The 20,424-nt window shown below is 44.9% G+C and overlaps 1 protein-coding gene across 1 annotated transcript; it reads right to left on the bottom strand.

Annotated features, from left to right (window-relative positions):
* Positions 1 to 1,297: 1,297 nt before the first annotated feature.
* On the bottom strand, positions 1,298 to 20,197 carry LOC119172316 (isoamyl acetate-hydrolyzing esterase 1 homolog). Its single transcript, XM_075893584.1, has 5 exons — positions 20,087 to 20,197; positions 12,021 to 12,240; positions 5,655 to 5,742; positions 4,103 to 4,221; positions 1,298 to 2,126 (listed from the first exon to the last, which is right to left on the bottom strand). Exons 2-5 carry the CDS (start codon positions 12,123 to 12,125, stop codon positions 1,923 to 1,925), a joined length of 516 nt encoding a protein of 171 aa, XP_075749699.1. The 5' UTR covers positions 12,126 to 12,240; positions 20,087 to 20,197; the 3' UTR covers positions 1,298 to 1,922.
* Between the last annotated feature and the right edge of the window lie 227 nt (positions 20,198 to 20,424).

The raw sequence follows: 20,424 nt of genomic DNA, 5'->3' as shown, positions 1-20,424 counted from the left end.
TCACTACCACATAAATAACGCGCACTGCTGCTCGGCACAGCTCGAGTGTACCAACCCTTCCAGTACAGTGTAGCACGGCCGTGTGTATTCGTAGTGATATTTTCCATTACTTGGCTTGGCTTGCGTATCTAAAGACTAGGGAAGCCGGGACAAGCCACCCACAACACAGATGCAGGCAACTTTGGCCGCAGGCGCACACAACGCGGTACAAATACAAGGAAAATGTATAATGCCACATCATCTGACTGTAACAGCTTGTTATTTTCGAAGATAATTGAAAAACCTCAAAATAAAGGTGCTTAAGCATAGTTACAGGAATTCCTAGGAAGGCAGAATGACAGCTTTCAAAAATCGTGGGAAGGGCTGGCGGCATCGCTCTAAATGATCAGTGTTGTTTGAGGAAAGGTACATCTGTGTTTAAAGCCTTTCACATAAAAAAACTACTGCTTGTCAAATAACGGTGCTTTTCAAACTTACTGCATTTATAAACACTATACGCAAGGCAAGCTTTCTGTCACGCGGTAAAGAAATGGGTCGAGAAAAATCACTGGTCGTTGCCTTTAAATATGTCACTCAAGTACAGCCGTCATCACCTTTAACACGTATGATCTCCCACGTGTCCTGCAGCAGTTTGATTGACGCTGACACCGCGTACGTTTGGGTTCTGTGGCCGAGATGGTAAACATACACGCCGACATACTATTCAAACCTATCGAGGTATTATCTCGGCAAAAGCACCCAGCACTTCGCCGCTGGCATCTATTAAACTAGCCCTGGCCACGCATCGAAGTGTTCGTGTTAAAAGTGCTGACGGCTATGGCTGTACTTAATACACCTATGTCATGGTACGCAAAACGTGGTTAGTGGGAAATAATGTTAACTAAACGACCACGAGAGAACAAATACGCAGGCAGCCATAGGCTTCCGAAGCAGCGTCGAGCGGCGCCACTGCTCTCGTCGTAACTGGGAATATCGACGGGGCGTCACCTTTCACCGCAGCGCTGCGCCCTCTGTTCCCCGCAAGCGCGGAGCTTTTGCATTGCATCCATGGTGCGTCAGAATGCAATCATTGCTGACTAACACTGTTCCGGTCTGAACGTGCTGCGCCCGTGCGCACGTATCCTTGCCGCGGCCGCAGCCGAATCGGGTGACAACACAGTCTCAGCCGGCAGCGTCTGTCCAACGCACGGGTCGGCAGCGTGGGTGTCGCGCCCACACTTCAGCTTCGCTTCCCTGTGTATAGGTAGACAGATACGGTGAAAGCAGCTCTGGTTTGATCGCAGGAAAATACTTCCCATTAAAAAAAAACAAGTTTTAATGCAGTTTCACGTTTGGCGCAGCTACGCTTTCACGAGATGCTACGCTTGCGTGCTGTATAGTGCTGACCTTTGAACATTTTAGTGCATCTCTGTTATCAAATGGGAATACCACCGAAAGAAATGATACACCAACGCGACGAAAAAGCCACGCAGTTATGACAAGGCTTGCACTGTTTGGTAACTACAAAAGTGTGTTTACTGACAAATATGCGCGGTTGAATAATATTAATAAATTATCCACGAAAACTCACAGGTTGTCTTAGCATCCGCTTTAGGGCTTGCTGATCCTCAAGCCGCATGCCCCCACTAAAGGGCTCAGTAAGTGTCTTTGCTTGTGTTTATCACATGGGAGTTGTGGGACGTTAAACATCACATATTCATCTATCTTCGCTTGTGTTTCTTTCAATCTCCTAGAACGCCACAATGATGAGGTGGAGGGATAGTTGGCACGTCTCTCGATCAACAAGGAACTCTTGTGGTCACGTGAGCTTTTATATCACACGCCTGTTCTCCACCGAGTAATCCTTCTCAGGAGCCGTTTGAGGGTTTCGTCCTAATAACAATATCAGTTAACTCTGAACAGAAGGTCTGTAAGCGAGCGAGCTACAAACGAGCGCAGTCGCAGGCTTCCGACGCCCAGGCCGAGATCGCGTCCTCCGGTTTGTCGGGATCGAGTTCCGAGAACTCCGGGAACAGCCGAGGTGCTTCGCCGACCACTTCCTTGAGCACAGGTATGAGGACGGAGGCGAGCTTGTGCGACCCGGCCGGGGACAGATTGATGCCGTCGGACAACAGCCTACTCCAGTGCTGACATGCGCAAAGTTTTGAAACATATGAATATACACAGGTAAGTGTAGAAGTTGAACAATCACGGGATACACTGTATCTTGATGGCACTTCTTTTTTTTTGAAAAATATTTCTTAAATACATGCACGGGACTAGCCCGCGGACGCCCTGATGTTATGATGCAGCAGGGTGCTACCTGAATACACGTTCAACAAAATTGTCGCAACATTTGGTATCGTGATACTTAATAGAAGGTAACTGGTACCACCAACACACAGTTTTCAGTTGCACAGTAAAGTTACCGCACTTGTCACTTTGCAGTTCACTCAGATAAGGCTGGTTATTGCGTTGAAATCCAAAAGATTTAAATCGAAATCGTTCACACAAGGCAAAGTGTGCATAGTTCTTTACGCTTCCTTACCGTCATCTAACCATGTCGTTACAAAATTTCGTACAGCAAACATTTTTGGTCAGCTGCCGGCTACCCGAAGATTTCTATAGACACATTGTCAGAACGTGGGAATAAACTGGTCATTCGCAGTCCCTTCGTGCAGAAAAAGCGCATGTTCTTGTTCAGACTGCGTAAGGTGCGCAGACAGACAAGGACACTGAAAGTGCAAACACTATGGGCGTGAATCCCAGGCAGTCGCTTATAACGCGTAAAATATGTTTATTTGGTTTCACTGTCCTGTGGCCACATTTACATAGGCCATTCAGAAAGATGTCTCCGGGATCGAATCCCGGCTGCGGCGGCTGCATTTTCGATGGTGGCGAAAATGCTGCAGAGGCCCGTGTGCTCAGATTTGTGTGCACGTTAAAGGACCCCAGCTGGTCGAAATTTCCGGAGCCCTTGTCTGCCTCGGTGGATCAGTGGCTAGGGTGCTCGGCTGCTTACCCGAAGGTCGCGAGTTCGATCCCGGCGGTCGCATTTCAATGGAGGCGGTATGGTAGGCCCGTGTAATGTATGTGTGATGTCAGTGCACCTTAGAACCCCAGATGATCGAAGCTTCCGGAGGCCTCCACTACGTCGTCTCTCATGGTCATACTTTGGTTTTGGGACGTAAAACCCCACATATTAGAATTGAAACTGTGGAGCCCTCCACTACGGCGTCTTTCATAATCACACGGTGGTTCTGGTACGTTAAACCCCACATATCAATCAAACACGAAGATGTGTCAATACCAGGTTGCAGGAACACGGAAAATCGTTGGATACACAAGAAAGCCCCGCCATGGTGGTCTAATGGCTAATGTATTTGGCTGCTGACCCGTAGGTCGCAAGATCGAATCCCGGCTGCGGCGGTTGCAGTTAATTCCAATGGAGGAGGAAATGTTGTAGGCCCGTGTGCTCAGATTTGGGGGCACGTTAAAGAACCCCAGGTGGTCGAAATTTCCGTAGCCCTCCACTACGGCGTCTCTCATAATCATATGGTGGTTTTGGGACGTTACACCCTATATATCAATCAATCAAATACAAAGCACAGCTTACGCATGCGCCAACGTTGAAGCTTGTGCGGATGCAACACCATTTTGTCGTGTTATTATTCTCTCGAAACACCCAGATCAGACCACCAGAGAGCAGACAGAGGCATTAAGCAGCAGAAGCTAAGGGGGGGGGGGGGGGGGGAGGGGGAGATCGTAAGCACACCCTCCATCACACTAATGGACAACGAATTTCCATATCTCATTGCCCTCTGTGGGTCTTATCTTGAAGCAAGCGTTCTTTTAGCCCCGGCATGCGTATCGTTTTCTTCTCTCTCTTTTCTTTTCTATTTCACTAGCCAGGTCATGTGACAGAAGTGACATATGTGCCCACGCTTTTCTTTCCAATAAATTGTACTTGCGTGTAGGCACCCGTGCTGTTTGCGTTTATCCGTCCGTATCTGTGTGCGCGCCTTATCCAGTTTGAACGTGAACCAATACCAACTAGCCCAATTATGGGACCGACATGTTTGCATATCGCCAGACGACAAAAGAGATGGCTTCATATACTTACCGCATCGTTCAGAAAGTTCGAATGTGCGTCGACCACCTTGACGCCTTTTCCCAAACCAACCATGGCGCAAGCCTTCGCGTACTTGGTGATGGACGACGACGTGCGGACTGTGTTTCTGCCTGCAAGGTAAAACAGAGTCAGGACAAAGGAGAGGTGCACCGCAAGACTTTGAAAAAGATCATCGCAGTAGGCGAAGTTTCTAGTTCGATGGTTTGATGACTGTCGCCGCCTACATGTCCCCTTGTATTTTTTTCGTGATAGATTCGGGACATCCCCAATTCACAGGCCTCAGATTTGGGTGCACATTGAAGAACCCCAGGTGGTCGCTCTCCACTACGGCGTCTCTCATAATCATATGGTGGTTTTGGGACATCAAACCCCACATATAAATCAATCAATCAATCACCAAATAATAGGCCCTAACACATTAGGTTATTTCCACCGCGCTGCACTTTCCACCCTACTCCCGTATTCCACGTAACTATTCGGAGTGTCTGATTGGACTACAGCTAGTGATGTATTATAAAATCCATGCCACAAAGCACTAAAATTTTTAATCATCATGGCTTCGCTATGACGTCCCTATGACGTCAAATAACCTAACGTCATCACATTACGTTATTGTAACGTCATAGCGGTACGTCATTCTTTCTTTTTAATCGCTTGAGCGTGTTGACGCCGCCGATGGTCAATTGCCGCGCTTTATCAACTATCTAAGGCTTTTCATCAGTTAAATCATCACCTCAATAAACTTCCGAACAAAGAATAAAGAAGGAAGAAGAAAGAAAACTTTATTTGCGCATAACGTGGAGCATTCCAAATGATCGGGCCCCCATTCCAGGGCTCCGCTGGCCCTAGCCATCATCTCTACCCGTTGGACCAGCCAGCGCCGATCAACAATGGCCGAGCTGGACAGCAGTGCCTCCCATTGTTCCTCTGTGTTGTTCATGTTGTGGTGTTCTTCATTGTGATGCGTACATTCCCACGTGATGTGAAACAGAGTTGGTGTGGCCCCACACCACGGACATATATCTTTGTATGCTGTGGGGTAGAATACATGCAGCCTGTGTAAGTTCGTGTATGTGTTTGTTTGGATTCTGCGTAATGCCACCGATTCCATTGCTGTGAGGTTCTTATGCGGTGCTGGATACAGTTTTCTATTGTCCCTGTATTGTCCCTGAAGACTTGTACCAAAATTAGGGTCTAGGGGCGTTGGATCCTCTATTGCAGTGTGCAAGGAAGCTCGGTGATTTGTGAAGCCTCGAGCCGCCTCATCCGCAAACTGGTTCCCGGTGACGCCCTCGTGCCCTGGCGCCCAGATAATGGTTTGAGTGTATTCAATGGGGAAGTCCTTATGAGCTTTGGTTAGAATTTGGAAGGCCTTCATACATATTCTACCTTTATCGTAATTTCTACTTGCCACCTTCGAATCTGTGATTATTGTCAACTTCCGAACAAATCCCCGAAAACCCACAAGCTGAAAATATTTGCAGAAAACAGCCCGACCAGTTTTTCAAGAGAATCCGCTAAATAAACTATCCGAGAGCAATACCTCGTCTCCTGCAATGCGCCAACCACAGTTGCTCGTCAATTGGGGGAGGAGTGACGAGGATGATCTTGCCGTAGGAAATTCCGCACGCCTGCAACAGAGAGGGACGGAGGTTTTACCAGGCCACCAATGTTTACTTGCGCTGGCTCGGTCGATTACCCCTCTATAATATGACAAATGTCACTATTATATGTAATAAGAGGATTCGTCTAATGGGTTAGAGAAACAGCAGTAACAGAACACAGGCCTTGAATTTGTTTAGAAAAGAATTATTTATACTATGTACAAAGCATAAATTATGCGTGACAAATCACTGCTCAGGACTACATTCACATCTTGACAATTGTACATCGCAAAGTGAAACATTTTTGCATAGAGCGAACAGCCGAGCTCTCATCAACATAACAACTGCACATAACTCACAATTGACCGAACAGTGAATCGGATAAATGGGTAGGCGCACTTACTTATCCCCCGTGTACATCCACTTGTTGGTAGATTCCCCGGGACATTAGATATCAAAGTGGTAAACGCAGGTCAAAATGGCAAGAAGACAAACACATTAACTTCTTCGACCTGACGGTTCATTTGTTTAGAATAAGCAAAGAGAAACCTACTTACATAAAGAGCGGAGCCTCCCGTAGGGCCCTGCGGCCCAGCTACTGCGCTGCTTTTAGCGCCACGAGTGGCTGGTCAGACCTGATAATGTCTTTTGCATAAATAAAAAAAAAACTTTCTCTTTTTTATGCTGACATTTGAACCCGTACCCTCATGCTCCGAAAAGAGTGTCTTTACCGCTAGGCTACACGCCCATCCGTGCACAAATTAATACATCTGCAGCACATCTAAACCACATGAATCTGTACCCTTTGTGCAAAATAAATACAGAAAAACAATACTTTCTCGCGAAACTTCACTGGTTTTTGTGGTAAAGCGATAAGCGTCCTCAGTGGGACACGTTGTAAAGCAGATGTGGAAAATTGCACAAATCAATAAAGTTTCTTCTTTGCAAACATTTGATGCCAAACTTATGTTTTCATTGAGCTCCTGAGGCGGCTACTATATGCCGTGACAGAAGAGTAGAAGGATGTATGGATAGATATGGCTGTTCCCTTTAGATCGGGCGGTGGCTAGCGCCACCAAGCCGTAATACTCAGTGAACCAAAAACTAGACTTGTTTCTTCTTTTTTCCTTTAAATAGTGAGGCTGATGACTCGTACTTTGCAGTGAAGGGTGTATTTTTCACTCGTGCCTTGACTTTAGCCACCAATCAGGTAACCTCCTTCTAGTTAATTCTACCCACCTAAAGTCTATTTTGCCCTCCTTGTCCCTAAACCTCAGTGCTTTGAAAAACTCGAAAAGTGGAAAAACTTTGAAAAGTGGAAGCGAGCATGGGCGCGCCCTCTAGCGGTTGGTCAGAGCCTATCTTGGTGGGCCGTGAAGAGGCTCGTTTCTCTACAGAATAAGTGGCTAACAATTTAGAGTACTTGGTACTCTACTGTGCAAGAGCATAAAACTGTTCTGTAGGCCTCACACTTGAGGCGGCGTTGACAAAAATCAAGGTCAATGCCAGCATCTACAACTGTTCGAGTCTGGCACCCGAAAACCATGGTGTATTAGCCAGCAGCGAAAGTTGACTGTTAAGACCCTGGACGCCCAATCACAGCACCGGCTACAGTCGTCGGAGAGGGCATTCGTATTTTATACATCAAGGAGATAAACCATTTCATTTTCACTGGTTTTGTTTTGAAAGCTAACGCTGTGATTTCGGTTGTGCGTTAGGAAGAAAACCCAACAAAGCCGGTCTGGTACGTACTGAGTGTTTACGAGGCAATGCTTTTTAATTAAAAATCTCAAACTTGTAAAAGACCGCTTACGTACAAAAGTCTGTGTACGCGTGTGACAGTGCTATAAAAAATCGAAAAAATGCGATACTTCTTCGATTCTTCCCAATTACCTCTCCGGTAAACACAGGCATCTAGTATGACTAGAAACAGTAATAAAGCAAGCTAAAGACTTAACTTTTTTTACTTAGTGGAGTGAGGTGGTTATGCCAAATAGAATTATTGAAGCCTTTCCTGAATCTGCTTCAGTTGCGCAGAAAGAAACTAAAGCACTGCTACTTTACCTAAAGTCAACAAACCTGAGCGACCGCCTGTAGACTGTGTGTGCTCCCCGAGTGTGCTCGTGATTGTGTGTACCTTCTCATCTCTCTTCAACCTCTTTTCTCCCTTTTATCCCTTCCCCAGTGCAGGGTAGCAAAGCGGATGTGCGTCTGGTTAACGTCCCTGCATTTCCTTGCATATTTATCTCTCTCTCTCTCTCTTCCTGCGAAGAACCAATTACAGCTTTGAAATTTCGACAAAGCGGCCTCTAGTAATAATGCCGAAGGAATAAATTCTAGTTGAATTCGCCGGTGAAACCAAAACAGAAACGTAGAAGAGCGTAATCACCAGATCCTTCAGAAACATCTGCAGTGAGTGATCGTCAAATCACAAATCAAGCAACTTCATCATGTGGGTGTTTGGACTGCGCATGCAATCGCAACACGCATGGCACACATACTTCAACGTAGGCAAAATAACTGCACCTCTGCAATCGGTGTCTTCAATAGTGACGTCCTTATGGTCGTCTCCTTGTTGCGCTCAACTGGTGGTTCGGTTTCGTATTCCCTGCTGAACTTAGTTGAATTTCGTTGAGCCAGAATAATTACTATAGAGACCGACTTTTTTTTTTGGCATCTCAAAGCTTCGGTGGGTTCTCTGCATGAAAAAATAGAATTCTCTCATTTGACATACGCGCCTCACTCCCCGTGATAGCCAACGAACACCGTGGAAAGACAAGCCTGTTTTCTAGCAGCTATGCACCTTCGCCGCTTTATGCTCTTCGCGCGGTAAGGAGGAGCACTCAGCTAGGTAGAGAGAGAGAGAGAGCGACTGATGGACGGCGCATAGGGAAGGAAAGAGCGAGACGAGCAAGGGCCTCTTTTGGGTCATCAAACGCGTGTAACGCCGCTATTACGGCACGGTTTCGAAAAAAAAATGTCGCTGTGGTTTGTTGAAGACTTGCGCTAACTACAACACCACAACCAAATTTCGATGTCCTGTTGGTTTAGGGGCCTTTCCAACGTCTCGTCAGACTTGAAGCAAAGCATGTGGTACAAAAACATACGTGAACTCACCCACAATAAGAAACAGTGTTTGAATAAAAAACGTTCCTCCACAGAACCACCGTAGCTCTTAAAACTTATTCGGCAGAAGATGCTATACAAGTGCCATGACTATGGTCGAGGGGTAACATTAAAAAGGACCTGGAACATGATTTGTGGGGTTTAACGTCCCAAAACCACCATATGATTATGAGAGACGCCGTAGTGGAGGGCTCCGGAAATTCCGACCACCTGGGGTTCTTTAACGTGCGCCCAAATCTGAGCACACGGGCCTACAACATTTCCGCCTCCATCGGAAATGCAGCCGCCGCAGCCGGGAATCGAACCCGCGACCTGCGGGTCAGCAGCCGAGTACCTTAGCCACTAGACCACCGCGGCGGGGCAAGGACCTGGAACAGTTTTCCCAGTAATTATTGAATAGCTTCATTTAAAAAAAACTTTATAGCCTCACGAATCAACTGCTGCAAAACTGTTTTGATGTTTCGACTACACGAGCGAAGTTACAGGTAGTCGTCACGCGCTGTAAGCGCCTTGTCTCTTCTCTCGTCCCAACGAGCGCGTAGGAAGCTATACAGGGTGGGATGACATGGAGAAAATAAGTTGCGCCACGTGCGCGGGATGTCCTGGAGCCCTTTTTTTCTTCCCGTTATTAAGCACAAAGAGGTTTAAACATTTTTAAATTTCCTTGGCACGGCGTAAAAACGGCTGTTCCTTGCAAAAAAACCTCGCCGCGCCGCTGCCAAGCAACCACCGGCGCCACAGCTGCGCACCACCTGACCTCGCCTTGCCTAGCTACCTAGCCTCGACACCATGCCAGCTCGCGGGACCTCATACGAAGCCGCGCATGTTCCAAAGCTGCAGCAACAGATAAGCCACCGCCAAGTCGCTCTCGGCAATGGAACGCCCGCGCCTAGCTACCGTGAGAGCTGATGTGACGCCATGCCAAGCCGCGCATACGCCACTGCAACAGATGCGGAGAAGCCGCGTTGAAGCTACCGGCATTACCAATTATAACCACATAGTTTTTAAAGAAATGATGAAACTTGCACTCGTCCGCGCAAGACTTGATAACAGTGCAAAATATGTTAGATCCAAGGGCCATAAAATGTTGAAGAATAGCTTTGCTTAAAGCAAGCTTGAAACTTAGCCTTAGCCAAGCGGCCTATAGCATCAGCCATTAAAGCCGCCTACTTGGATTGACTATCTCCTTCGATATTCATTTTTTCATAACGCGGCTGAAGCTCGTGGGCACGTGGCGCCATTCCGCGGCGGCCGCCGTAATTACGCATCTCACAATGCTCAAGACAGCTAATGGCCGCTGAGGTTGGGTTTATGGCACGATCATTTGGATTTATGGCCTCATTTTACGACGACAGAGGGAGCGACCTCTAGTTAGAATTGTTGGAAATTTTCAGGCCGCACGCTGCGTTTCGATGTTTAGCTGACATGTTCACAGGAGACTATACAGACTACTGATCAACAGCGTTTTCTTATCATGCTCAAAAAATGCTGCAGGAACCCGTTCAAAGACATAACATTGCGTGGAACTGCGCTAGAATTCACACCATGGGAATTGCATGACGAGCGAGGGCTTCCCACACATTACAAAGGGCTGAGCAATCGTTCATCATCATTAGCAAGGCAGCGTGCAGCGACGTAGGTGCCCGTCCATTGCCTTACATGTGGGAAGCAAACCGGCTGCCTATAGGCTGGTTAACCTCCCTGCCGTTCTTTTCCTGCTATTTTCCTTCCTTCCTTCCCTACATGTGCATAGTGGGTATCCTCCTGCTTTGCGACATGATGGTGAATTATTGCGTACGCCGGATAACTTTGCCATCGAGTCGTCTTAGGCGAATGCATGCATGTAAGCTATAGGATCATGGTAGTTTTTTTAAGGACCAGCCCCACCGCCGGGGCCTAGTAGCTATTTGGGAACTCGGCTGCTGGCCCGCAGGTCACGGTATTGAATCCCGGCTGTGGTGGCTGCATTTTTGATGAAGGCGAAAATGCCTTAGGCCCGTGGGCTCAGATTTGGGTGTTCGTTAAAGGGACCCTGAAACGGTTTTGGCGATTTCTTACTAACACATTGGGCCGGTAGGCCAAGTCCCAAGGGTGATTTAGAGACCGATTTGAGCTCTCTGCGTAAACTGTGTAATTTCCTGAGTCCTCCTCTACGGCGTCTCTCATAATCATATGGTGGTTTCGGGACGTTAACCCCACATATCAATCAGTTATTTGTACCAAAGAGAGCATTAACTTGCGGGGCACGCTACAGCAAAGCTAGTTCGGCTACGTAGGGTCTTTAAATTTTAGCCGGTACTCATTAAAACTTGTTAATCGAGCGATCCTGTATTCTGCCCTTCATTGACAACGGGTTGTTGTGGCAGGATAGAGAAAATTCTGGGGGAATAATGGAAACTAGGGTCCCATATGTATGTCAGTGTGACGTCATAGTATCTGTAGTGACCAGTGCTGTAATCGACCACAGCGATCCCAGCACCATAGAGTTTCTCAATATTAACTAGAGGGCACTCTGGCGCTGCGATCGTTCAGCGACCATGGGAATGATGGGTAGTACACACATTTGCCTAGTCTTCGTACTTGCGCGCGGCGAATCGTACTTGCGGCTTCGTTTATTGCTGTGTTTCGGTTTTGTTTTGAAAGAAAGATTGAATGCTTTTGAACTTCGTAAGCCAATTTGGAAAGTAAGTCTAAAAAAATAAAATGGTGAAGCGCAACCGCTGAACATTTGTTAATACTTGTTTCGTAAGAAAACAGCTCCAAACCACACGAACACTCAAGGAGCCAAAGGGAGGCCAGAAGTACGAATATTAGACAAATGTGTTTACTACCCATCATTCCCATGCTCGCTGAAGCCCCATGCGTTGCAGCTCCCGTAGACACTAGCGCCAGAGTTCCCTCTAGTAAGTATTGTGGGAAACTCTATGCTAAGCACTGGTACACCGCACCCGACGATCTTACGCAAGACACCTGGGCGCCGCTACTATGGTCTCTCTCTCGCTCTCTTTTTTTTTTCTTTTTGCTCATTGCGACGTAAATTGATATGAAGCGTAGAATGCGCCAACCCAACCATTTTCATGCGTGCCCACCGTTTCGTTGAGTTGCTGAAGATACGAAACGGCGAGGCTATACAGCCCATGCATGGCGGCACGGAAACCCGTCAGTAAAACAGTCTCTACCTTGACGTAGCCCAGCATGTAGGCCACGTTGTCGGCGTACTCGTCTAGCGGCACGTGGGTTGCCTCGGGATCACGTGGGTCGGCGCTGTCGCTGGTGCCCATCATCAGGACAAGCGCGGCCACGCTGCGAGCGTCCTCGGGACCCAACACGAGGGGCAACGCTTGCCTCCACGCCCGCGTGTTGTAGCCGCGCAGGCCGCGGCACAGCACATCGCAGCGCCTGCACGAAGCAATGCATATACGGCTGTAACTGAAGGGTAAACGGTGATGTATACGTCAAGAGTGAACATCAGAACGGTGTCGCGGATGTTTCAACTAAATCAAGACCATTCTTATGCAGACTTGAGACTATTAAGGGACCATATATGCCGGCGTCCTCAAAAAGCAAGCGTAGTCAAAAAAAAAAATCTCTGCATGATATTGCTCATGGCAAGTGCGATTTGAACATCTTGTCATGGTTTCCCGATGGGAACTAAAGCAGCTCGTTAATTTCTATGACGCGAAGCATCATGGTAGTTCTGTAGAATTGACGGGTTAGTTGTCCTAAAACAGTCGACATAACACCCATAAAAAAGCATATATTGCGAAATCAAAAGGTGCAATTCATCTTTTGTTCTCAGTTCAGTATTGAGTGCGAGTCAAGAGACACACGAGCTATCAGACACTGCAGAACGACGGCATTTTGGCTTTCCATTACTTAATGCAGCGTAGTCACTTGTTATATGATATGGAAAAAGGAGCAAGCGGCCTACCATCGTCATTTATTCATCGATTGATCGTTCGATCGACATTGATCAATGGTTCTAACATAAACTCTACACATGATTAATTGCTTGCATGGAAAATGAATTGGCCCACTGTGTTCTATCTCTTGTCTAGCCAACATGAATCGTCCGACTTGGTGTCGAGTTTCGCGCATCAATCGTGTCAGTTGTTGCGCAAGCCTTAGATGTGTTATTTGAATACCTTTAGTCTGACCGTGTCCTTATCAGCACAACTACGTCGACACGCATCATCGCGATTGTTACTCAGATAATGCAGTCCACCCTGAAAACAAGCAAAACGTGAGCATCCTCCAAATGTTTCGCATGTAGCGCATGTGGCTACCTGGACGCTTCGGCTAATTAATTGGACTAGAAGATAGAAGACATAGAGAGAAGTAAACAAAGCTTGGAATGCATAGAGGTGTAAATAATGAAAGAGAAGGATATTCTGCTTAGAAAAAAGTTATTTTCACAAACGTCAATAACACTCAACAGGAAAATATTCTGGGACGAAACTACAATGCCATGACTATAGCACTGTCCAAATATGACGCACCAACATCGTTTGAGAGCATGCAGTCACACCTTGTCCTTCAGGCCAACTTTTCGACGAAACCGTGACTTTTGAGCTAGAAATACCATGCTTAATTCTGCACCGCAAGCACTTAACGTGACTGCGGTATACTACACGGCAGTAGCTTTTTATTGACACGCGCAGCAAGTTTGTCCCGATGTGGACATTCTAGAAAGCCGTATTGTAGATACGACGGCGGCTCTTCTGCTTTCTATAGTTCCTCCAGTTCGTCTAGCACGATCGAGACATGTCTCGTGGAGCGCGATAATGACATCGTTTTTGCTTGGTCATCTCCGTGACTTCGTGTGACGTCTTGGATAGAGAGTACTCCAAACACAGGACAGACTGGAGAAGTGGGGCATGGTTCCATCTTCCACTTGCCCTAACTGCCCTTTACAGAAGTCCAACCAGCATATTCTGCAGCAATGTGCCATTGCAAAAGTGTTTTGGAAGGCCGTTAACATTGGTTTCTGTGGCCTAGGTGTTAATCGCTTTGTCACATCTACTCGCTGCTCGCATAGTCTCTTTGCACGCCTTCTGATAGCTGCGGGAACTTTTTGTTTGTAGCGTAATAGGTGCGAAGCTGTTGTGGTATAGGTCATCGTAGTCGTGCTTTTTTTTTCGATTCTAGAGCGCTTATATACCGTGAACGTCTATCGTTTATGTCGGAGGAATTGTTCTTTCTTGGGGAGGAAGAATTCCTACGACAATGGTCGTGCCACTTCCTGTCGCGCAGTTGATGGACGTGTCCGGTTAGTTTTCCACCTGGCCTGGTTCCTATAGGTAGGTCACCTGTCAGTGACTGATTAGTGCATGTAATCTCTATGTGTTTACTATTTCTATGTATTTGTGTATGCCCCGTGTGCGTGTGGGTCCGCAGACATATGCACTTCATTATAACACTCTAAATTATGTAAATTGCACGCATCTTGATACCTGTTGTATATATTTGCTAAACTTTTCATCAAGTACTGTTAATTTTGTACATACATCATCGTGTACACCATGCATTTAAGAACTTGTTGCTTGGCGAGTTTGGCGCATGTCTGTGGTATGTAATTTTGCGCATACAATCGGACGATCACAGGAAGCAAAGAAGCGTAAACGAAAAGAGCACTCTTTCCGTAAATATATATATATATATATATATATATATATATATATATATATATATATATATATATATATATATATATATATATATATATATATATATATATATATATATATATATATATATATATATATATATATATATATATATATATATATATATATATATATATATATATATATATATATATATAAGGGAAAGAAGTGTATACCTAAGGGCTCGTTTTTCCGTGTTTTTACACAATATTGATGAGATCTAACAGACAATAATGCCAAGGAATGTATAGGGGAAGTTATATAGAACAAATGGAATGTAAATAAGAAGAAAGAAAAGTGGGTTAAAAAGTAACCCGCCGTGAGAGGAATCGAACCTACGACCTTCGAATAACGCGTTCGATGCTCTAACCACTGAGCTATCAAATATATATATATATATATATATATATATATATATATATATATATATATATATATATATATATATATATATATATATATATATATATATATATATATATATATATATATATATATATATATATATATATATATATATAGAGTCTAGTAGATCCTCCGTGAGCGGTCACAACGTGGTTTATTTCGACGTTTCGGCCTAGAGTCTGGCCTTCATCAGGAATAAAGATACAGTTTGTCGGTGCTCAGCTTTATACAATCTCAAATCAGAGGGCAAGGAAAGAGGGGAAAAAAAAGAAAAAAAGGAAAGAAAAAAGAAAAGAAAAGGAAAGAAAAAAAGGAAAAAAGAGAAAAATAATATACGGTGGACGCCCCTCGGGTGCCCCCCTTCCACTTTTCCTTCCACTTCCCCCCTCATCTCTCTCCCCCCTCTCCCCTTCACCTTTCTGATGTCAGCGGTCTGTGTATGTTTCCGTTCACTAATGCATTCCTCCCGATCAGACGGCCCCTCCTGGCACTGGCGGTTCGGTGTGGGGCAAAAAAGAGCTTTTCAGGAAGTCCTAAGCCTTTAACTACTCGGGGTCCCGTAAACAATTCGTCGTAGAAGGACGGGGGCCGCGTATTGTGGCAGAGGCTGGTCAGCGGGCATTTTAGGAAGTTCTAAGCCTTTAACTACTCCGCGCCCTGTCAACATTTCGTCGTAAAAATAGGGGTGCCCCGTATTGCGGTAGGCTGTGCAAGCGCGTGCAATGCGAATTCCTGGCCCGCTTCTAAATTACGCGTGTCGTGGGGGCCTCCCGGCTGTGCACATGGTTGCTGTTGGGCATGTCGTGCATGGCACAATTGATTGGGTAGTAAAATAAAACAGAAAACAGACGACAGCTGCACTTAGGAAGAGTAGTTACACTTGGAATTGTTTTAGGTTGTCCAGTGCCCTTCGCAGCTGCAGTGCCGTGAACTCAGTTACTATTTTCATTGTTGCCGTTATTGTTTTCTAATGCTTTAATTGCTGCAAGTGTACCAGGATTCTCATTTATTCCTCTATCGAGGGTGTTAAATCGGTGGATAAGGTATGACTCTCGTTGTTCACGTTCTCGATTTGATTTAAATCCCGTCTCTAAGAGCGTTACTGATAGTTTGTCGAATGCATGGTCGGGAAGATTGAGATGTTTTGATAGAGGTAGACTTGGGGCTGATTTCGCATGGGCTCTGTGATTATTGAAGCGAATCCTAAATGGTGTTTCTGTTTGTCCGATGTACTGCCTACAACATACGTTGCATTCGAATAGGTATACCACAATAGAGGAATCGCATGTTAGGTTTCCTCGTATGTTAATCGAAAACTTGGATTGTGTGCTGGTTGCTTTGTGTGTTTCTCGCATCGCCTTACATACAAGACATCGTGGCTTTAAGCAAGGGCGGCATGAATTATTGGGGGGTGATGTGTTAATTTGGGAGTGGACAAGGGTGTCTTTGAGGTTACTAGGTCAACGACGCCTGGAGCGGATGGGAATGCGCGTTTCAGACGTTCACTTTGTTCCAGAATGTTGTAATGTCGTTTAAGGATATTGTTTACATTGGGGAAGTTTGTGCTGTAAGTCAAGCAGAGGTTTGTTCGTTGTGGGTCTTCTCGTGGTGGTCGCTTCATAAGTAAGTCTTCACGCTTTAGTTTTCTCGCTTTTTGAACAGCGTCATTAATTAAATGTGGGGGGTATTTTTGTTGCTCGAGCATAAGTTTTAGCCTCTGTGAGCTCGTGTCAAAGTCAGCGTCTCTAGAGCAGATTCGCTTAAACCGGTGAGCCTGGCTGTATGGAATACTGTTTTTACAGTGGCGTGTGTGATCGCTTTGGTAATGAAGGTATTGTTGTCGATCCGTTGGTTTGCGATATAGGGTTGTAGAGAGCTTCTCTTCTTCTATCGTTATGGTAACATCAAGAAAATTTACGGTAACTTGCGAGTATGTGTGTGTGAAGTGTATGTTCGGATGTACAGCATTGTAAGTGTCTATAAAGCTGAGAAGTTCGTCCTCGCTGTGGGTCCAAATAAGAAAGATGTCGTCTATGTATCTTCTGTATAACATTGGTTTCAAGGAACTTTGTGCGAGAAATTCAGATTCTAGCTTTCCCATAAATATGTTGGCATAATTAGGTGCCATTTTGGTGCCCATAGCGGTCCCGCTGATTTGTCGAAAATACTCTTGGTTAAACTCGAATGAATTTAATTCGAGGACCATCCTCGTCAATGTTGCAATGGCAGAGAAATCTGGCGTGTTAGATTGTCTATGGTTTGTGTACATGTTTTGTAATGCAGCTATGCCGTCATCGTGAGGAATGAAGAGACATCAAGAGTAACCAAGTACGAGTTTTTCGGCACACAGATACCCGCAATGTCTCGAAGAAAATGTGTGGTGTCTTTTATGTACGACACGAGGGTGCATGGAATGTGGCTTATTAGTTTGTCCACGTACCCTGATATGGGTTCAGTTATTGTACCGATGCCTGATATGATTGGTCGACCTGGGTTACCGGGTTTATGAATTTTTGGGAGGATGTAGAAGCGACCTGGACGAGGGTATGCTGCTTGCATCAGTTTGTGGTCAGTGTTGGTTATCTTTTCTGCGTCCAACAGTTTCTTTAGTTCTGTTGATACGATACATTTGTATTCGTCTGTCGGATCACCTGGGAGGCGTTCGTAAAATCTTGAGTCGTCTAGTTGGCGGTATGCTTCTTGTAGGTAGTTGGTTGTATTAAGGACTACAATTGCTCCTCCTTTGTCAGCGGGTTTTATTGTTATGTCTGTCCTAGATGCCTAATTTTTCATACTTATTTTTTCAGATTTGGTCAAGTTTTCTCGGTTTCCTTTCTGTCTGTGGTATTCGTGTACTATATCTTTCTGTACTGCGGTGATATAAAGGTCCAAGCACTTGTCTCGATTACAGTTCGGTGTCCAATCATTTGATTTACGACGGTGATATGTTTCGTGGTTAGAAGGCCTATCCAAGAAATATTCGCGCAACCTTAAGCTTCGAGCGAAGTTGTCGAGGTCTCGGAGTAAGTGGAATTCATCGAAAAATTTTGTGGTCGGGCAGAAGCTTAGTCCCTTAGATAGCAGTTTTACTTCGTCAGGTGACAAGATCGTGTCCGATAAGTTTACAACCACAGTGTCACACGGTGTGTCTAGATGGGTGCTCGTTTGTACCATTAGTGTTTTCCTGGGTGGTGGTGTTGTAATGATAAGGCACTGTATCAGGGAACGCGGGTTTGGGCACATGGTCTCTTTCGAGTTTATGAATTTTTGTGATCCTGATGGCTTGGTATTTATTCTGCTCAAATTCTGTTAATCGCGTGATTTCTTCGTTCGATAAAGTGTTGTGGCGGAGAATGGTGTTGGTCATAGCGACCAGTTTCTTTACCTGCTTGTCACTATGATTAAGAACAATTTCTGTTAATTTAAGAGATGCCTCAAGGAGGACGTTTTTCCATGTTATTTGGTCGTGTTTATCTCGATTTGTAGCGGCTGGTGTGAGGGAGAGTGTCATACCCTTGGGGGTTATTCTAGCACGAAGATACACTTGCAATGTTGATTTATGCATTTCATGTCTAATTCGTTTGTCAGCAAGTTTTCGTACTTTAAGGAAAGTGGCACTGCAACTGGGAAGTGATAAGCTGGACTTACATTTCAGAAGTCAATCTTCTTTTGGGTGCGGGGATGGCACTGATGAGGTGCGCAGGTTGTAGTTATGTCCGGCAGGCCTTCGTGGTTGTGGGGAGAATTTCGGCGTTGGGCTCCCGGCGAACGTGTTCGTTGGCAGTTCCGGGGTCCGTAATATATATATATATATATATATATATATATATATATATATATATATATATATATATATATATATATATATATATATATATATATATATATATATATATATATATATATATATATATATATATATATATATATATATATATATATATATATATATAATCTTTTGAAATCGAAATAGAGAACGACCTCACCTCGAAAAGTACTACGCGATGACAGATCCCCAACCACCGAAGACGAAAGATGACTGAAAACATAAAACACCCGGTAAGCATACCACTTCCAAACGATGGCTTTCTAACAGCTGGTCAGATAGGCCGGGACGTAAAAATGTAGGCACCTAATATAAAACTGACATTGTCAGATGCAAGATGCAGTGAGTATGACAGGGCCACACTAGCAACACAGGCAGTCAGTCTCCGGATGAAAGCTTATTCTTGTAGTGGATGGCGTTTATTTATTTATTTATTTATTTATTTATTTATATATTTATTTATTTATTTATTTATTTATTTATTTATTTATTAGGTATAACGCAAAAAATCTTGGCTTTTTGATTATCCTAATAAGGAGAGAAGCAAGAAATGTTCATTTTTTTTAAATTAGTTTGACAAACCGAATCCTCTACAAATTACAAAATTTAGAAAGCGGATACGATATTGACAATTACGTTATTATCAAATTTGAAACCGCTTTGTCTAGTTATAGAGCAAACACATAATTACAATTTTAAAAATTTATATTCATTATGAACTTTCCTGTCGCTTTTGTAAGGAACGAGGCTTCCACTGGCATCATGCGATCTGAGAAGAGCTTTTTTATATTTTTCTTCAGCTTGACCCATCTTCACAAATTATCTTGAAACGTCGAAGCATAAACTCATAAAATGCCACGTTTTCCACTCAGGACTCAACAAAAAAGATTACTCATGCTCTGTTATGTAGTTTCTTTTTTTAACATCGAATCTGTTGCAAATAAAATAGGGCATCCCTTGGCTACGCCACTGATTGTGGCATCACACCTTAGCGAGACTCACCCGTCAATACTTTACTCAATATTTCACTCTCTACTGCATTGTGTGATTGGTGTGCCAGTGCACTGCCCCGGCGTGGTCCGGGCGCACCCCGAAGGGAGGATCGTGTGGTGGACCAGGATTCACAACAAGGCCCGAACTCGCTCGCCCAGTAAACATTTTCCTCCCTTCGCTCTCTCTCTCTCTCTCTACTCTCTATGCAAGAGTTGAAATCCAGCGCTTATTCTTTCAGTTCACGGTGCCTAATGCGAAGTACCCCCAACTCGACCAACTTTCATTTCTCTACACAAAAGGGAAGTTTGAGAGCGTATAACTCGTGATTCGAGAAGACGGTTCCATGCTTTCTCACCTGCGTAAGGGTGTCACCAAACAGGTAGATCTGAGGCCATGCGACGCGAGAAGATGCCACTCCGTTCGACATCCTCGGCAATTCGTCCGCAGTGCAACTAATTCCACTGAGACGCACACCCTATGCGGGGGATGGAGGGGGGAGGCAGGGCCGTCTATGGATGGCGCTATCTGGCATTACAATTGCCGGAAGCGGCGTGAAAATGTTTTATCGAACTAATTACTATCGTGTTCACGGGGATATAGATTATAACGCTTATCACTCAACAATCGAGTTGCAGCGTTTCTTATTTTTAAATTGTCAAATTCGAGTATCGCTCTCTGTCCATTACAATGCCC

The sequence above is a fragment of the Rhipicephalus microplus genome, chromosome 4 (genome assembly GCF_043290135.1).
Source record: "Rhipicephalus microplus isolate Deutch F79 chromosome 4, USDA_Rmic, whole genome shotgun sequence".
Lineage (NCBI taxonomy): Eukaryota > Metazoa > Arthropoda > Arachnida > Ixodida > Ixodidae > Rhipicephalus > Rhipicephalus microplus.
Note: the sequence above shows the minus strand (reverse complement) of the source record. Positions and strands in the feature narration are given on the sequence as shown.

What these genes read in the sequence shown, in the direction of transcription:
- LOC119172316 (XM_075893584.1), bottom strand. Translation starts at nt 12,125, where the DNA reads ATGATGGGCACCAGCGACAGCGCCGACCCACGTGATCCCGAGGCAACC. An exon ending in ACATGCTGGGCTACGTCAAG is followed by an intron (nt 5,743 to 12,020) that starts GTAGAGACTGTT and finishes TCTCTGTTGCAG; the next exon opens with GCGTGCGGAATTTCCTACGG. An exon ending in CGAACTTTCTGAACGATGCG is followed by an intron (nt 2,127 to 4,102) that starts GTAAGTATATGA and finishes TGCGCATGTCAG; the next exon opens with CACTGGAGTAGGCTGTTGTC.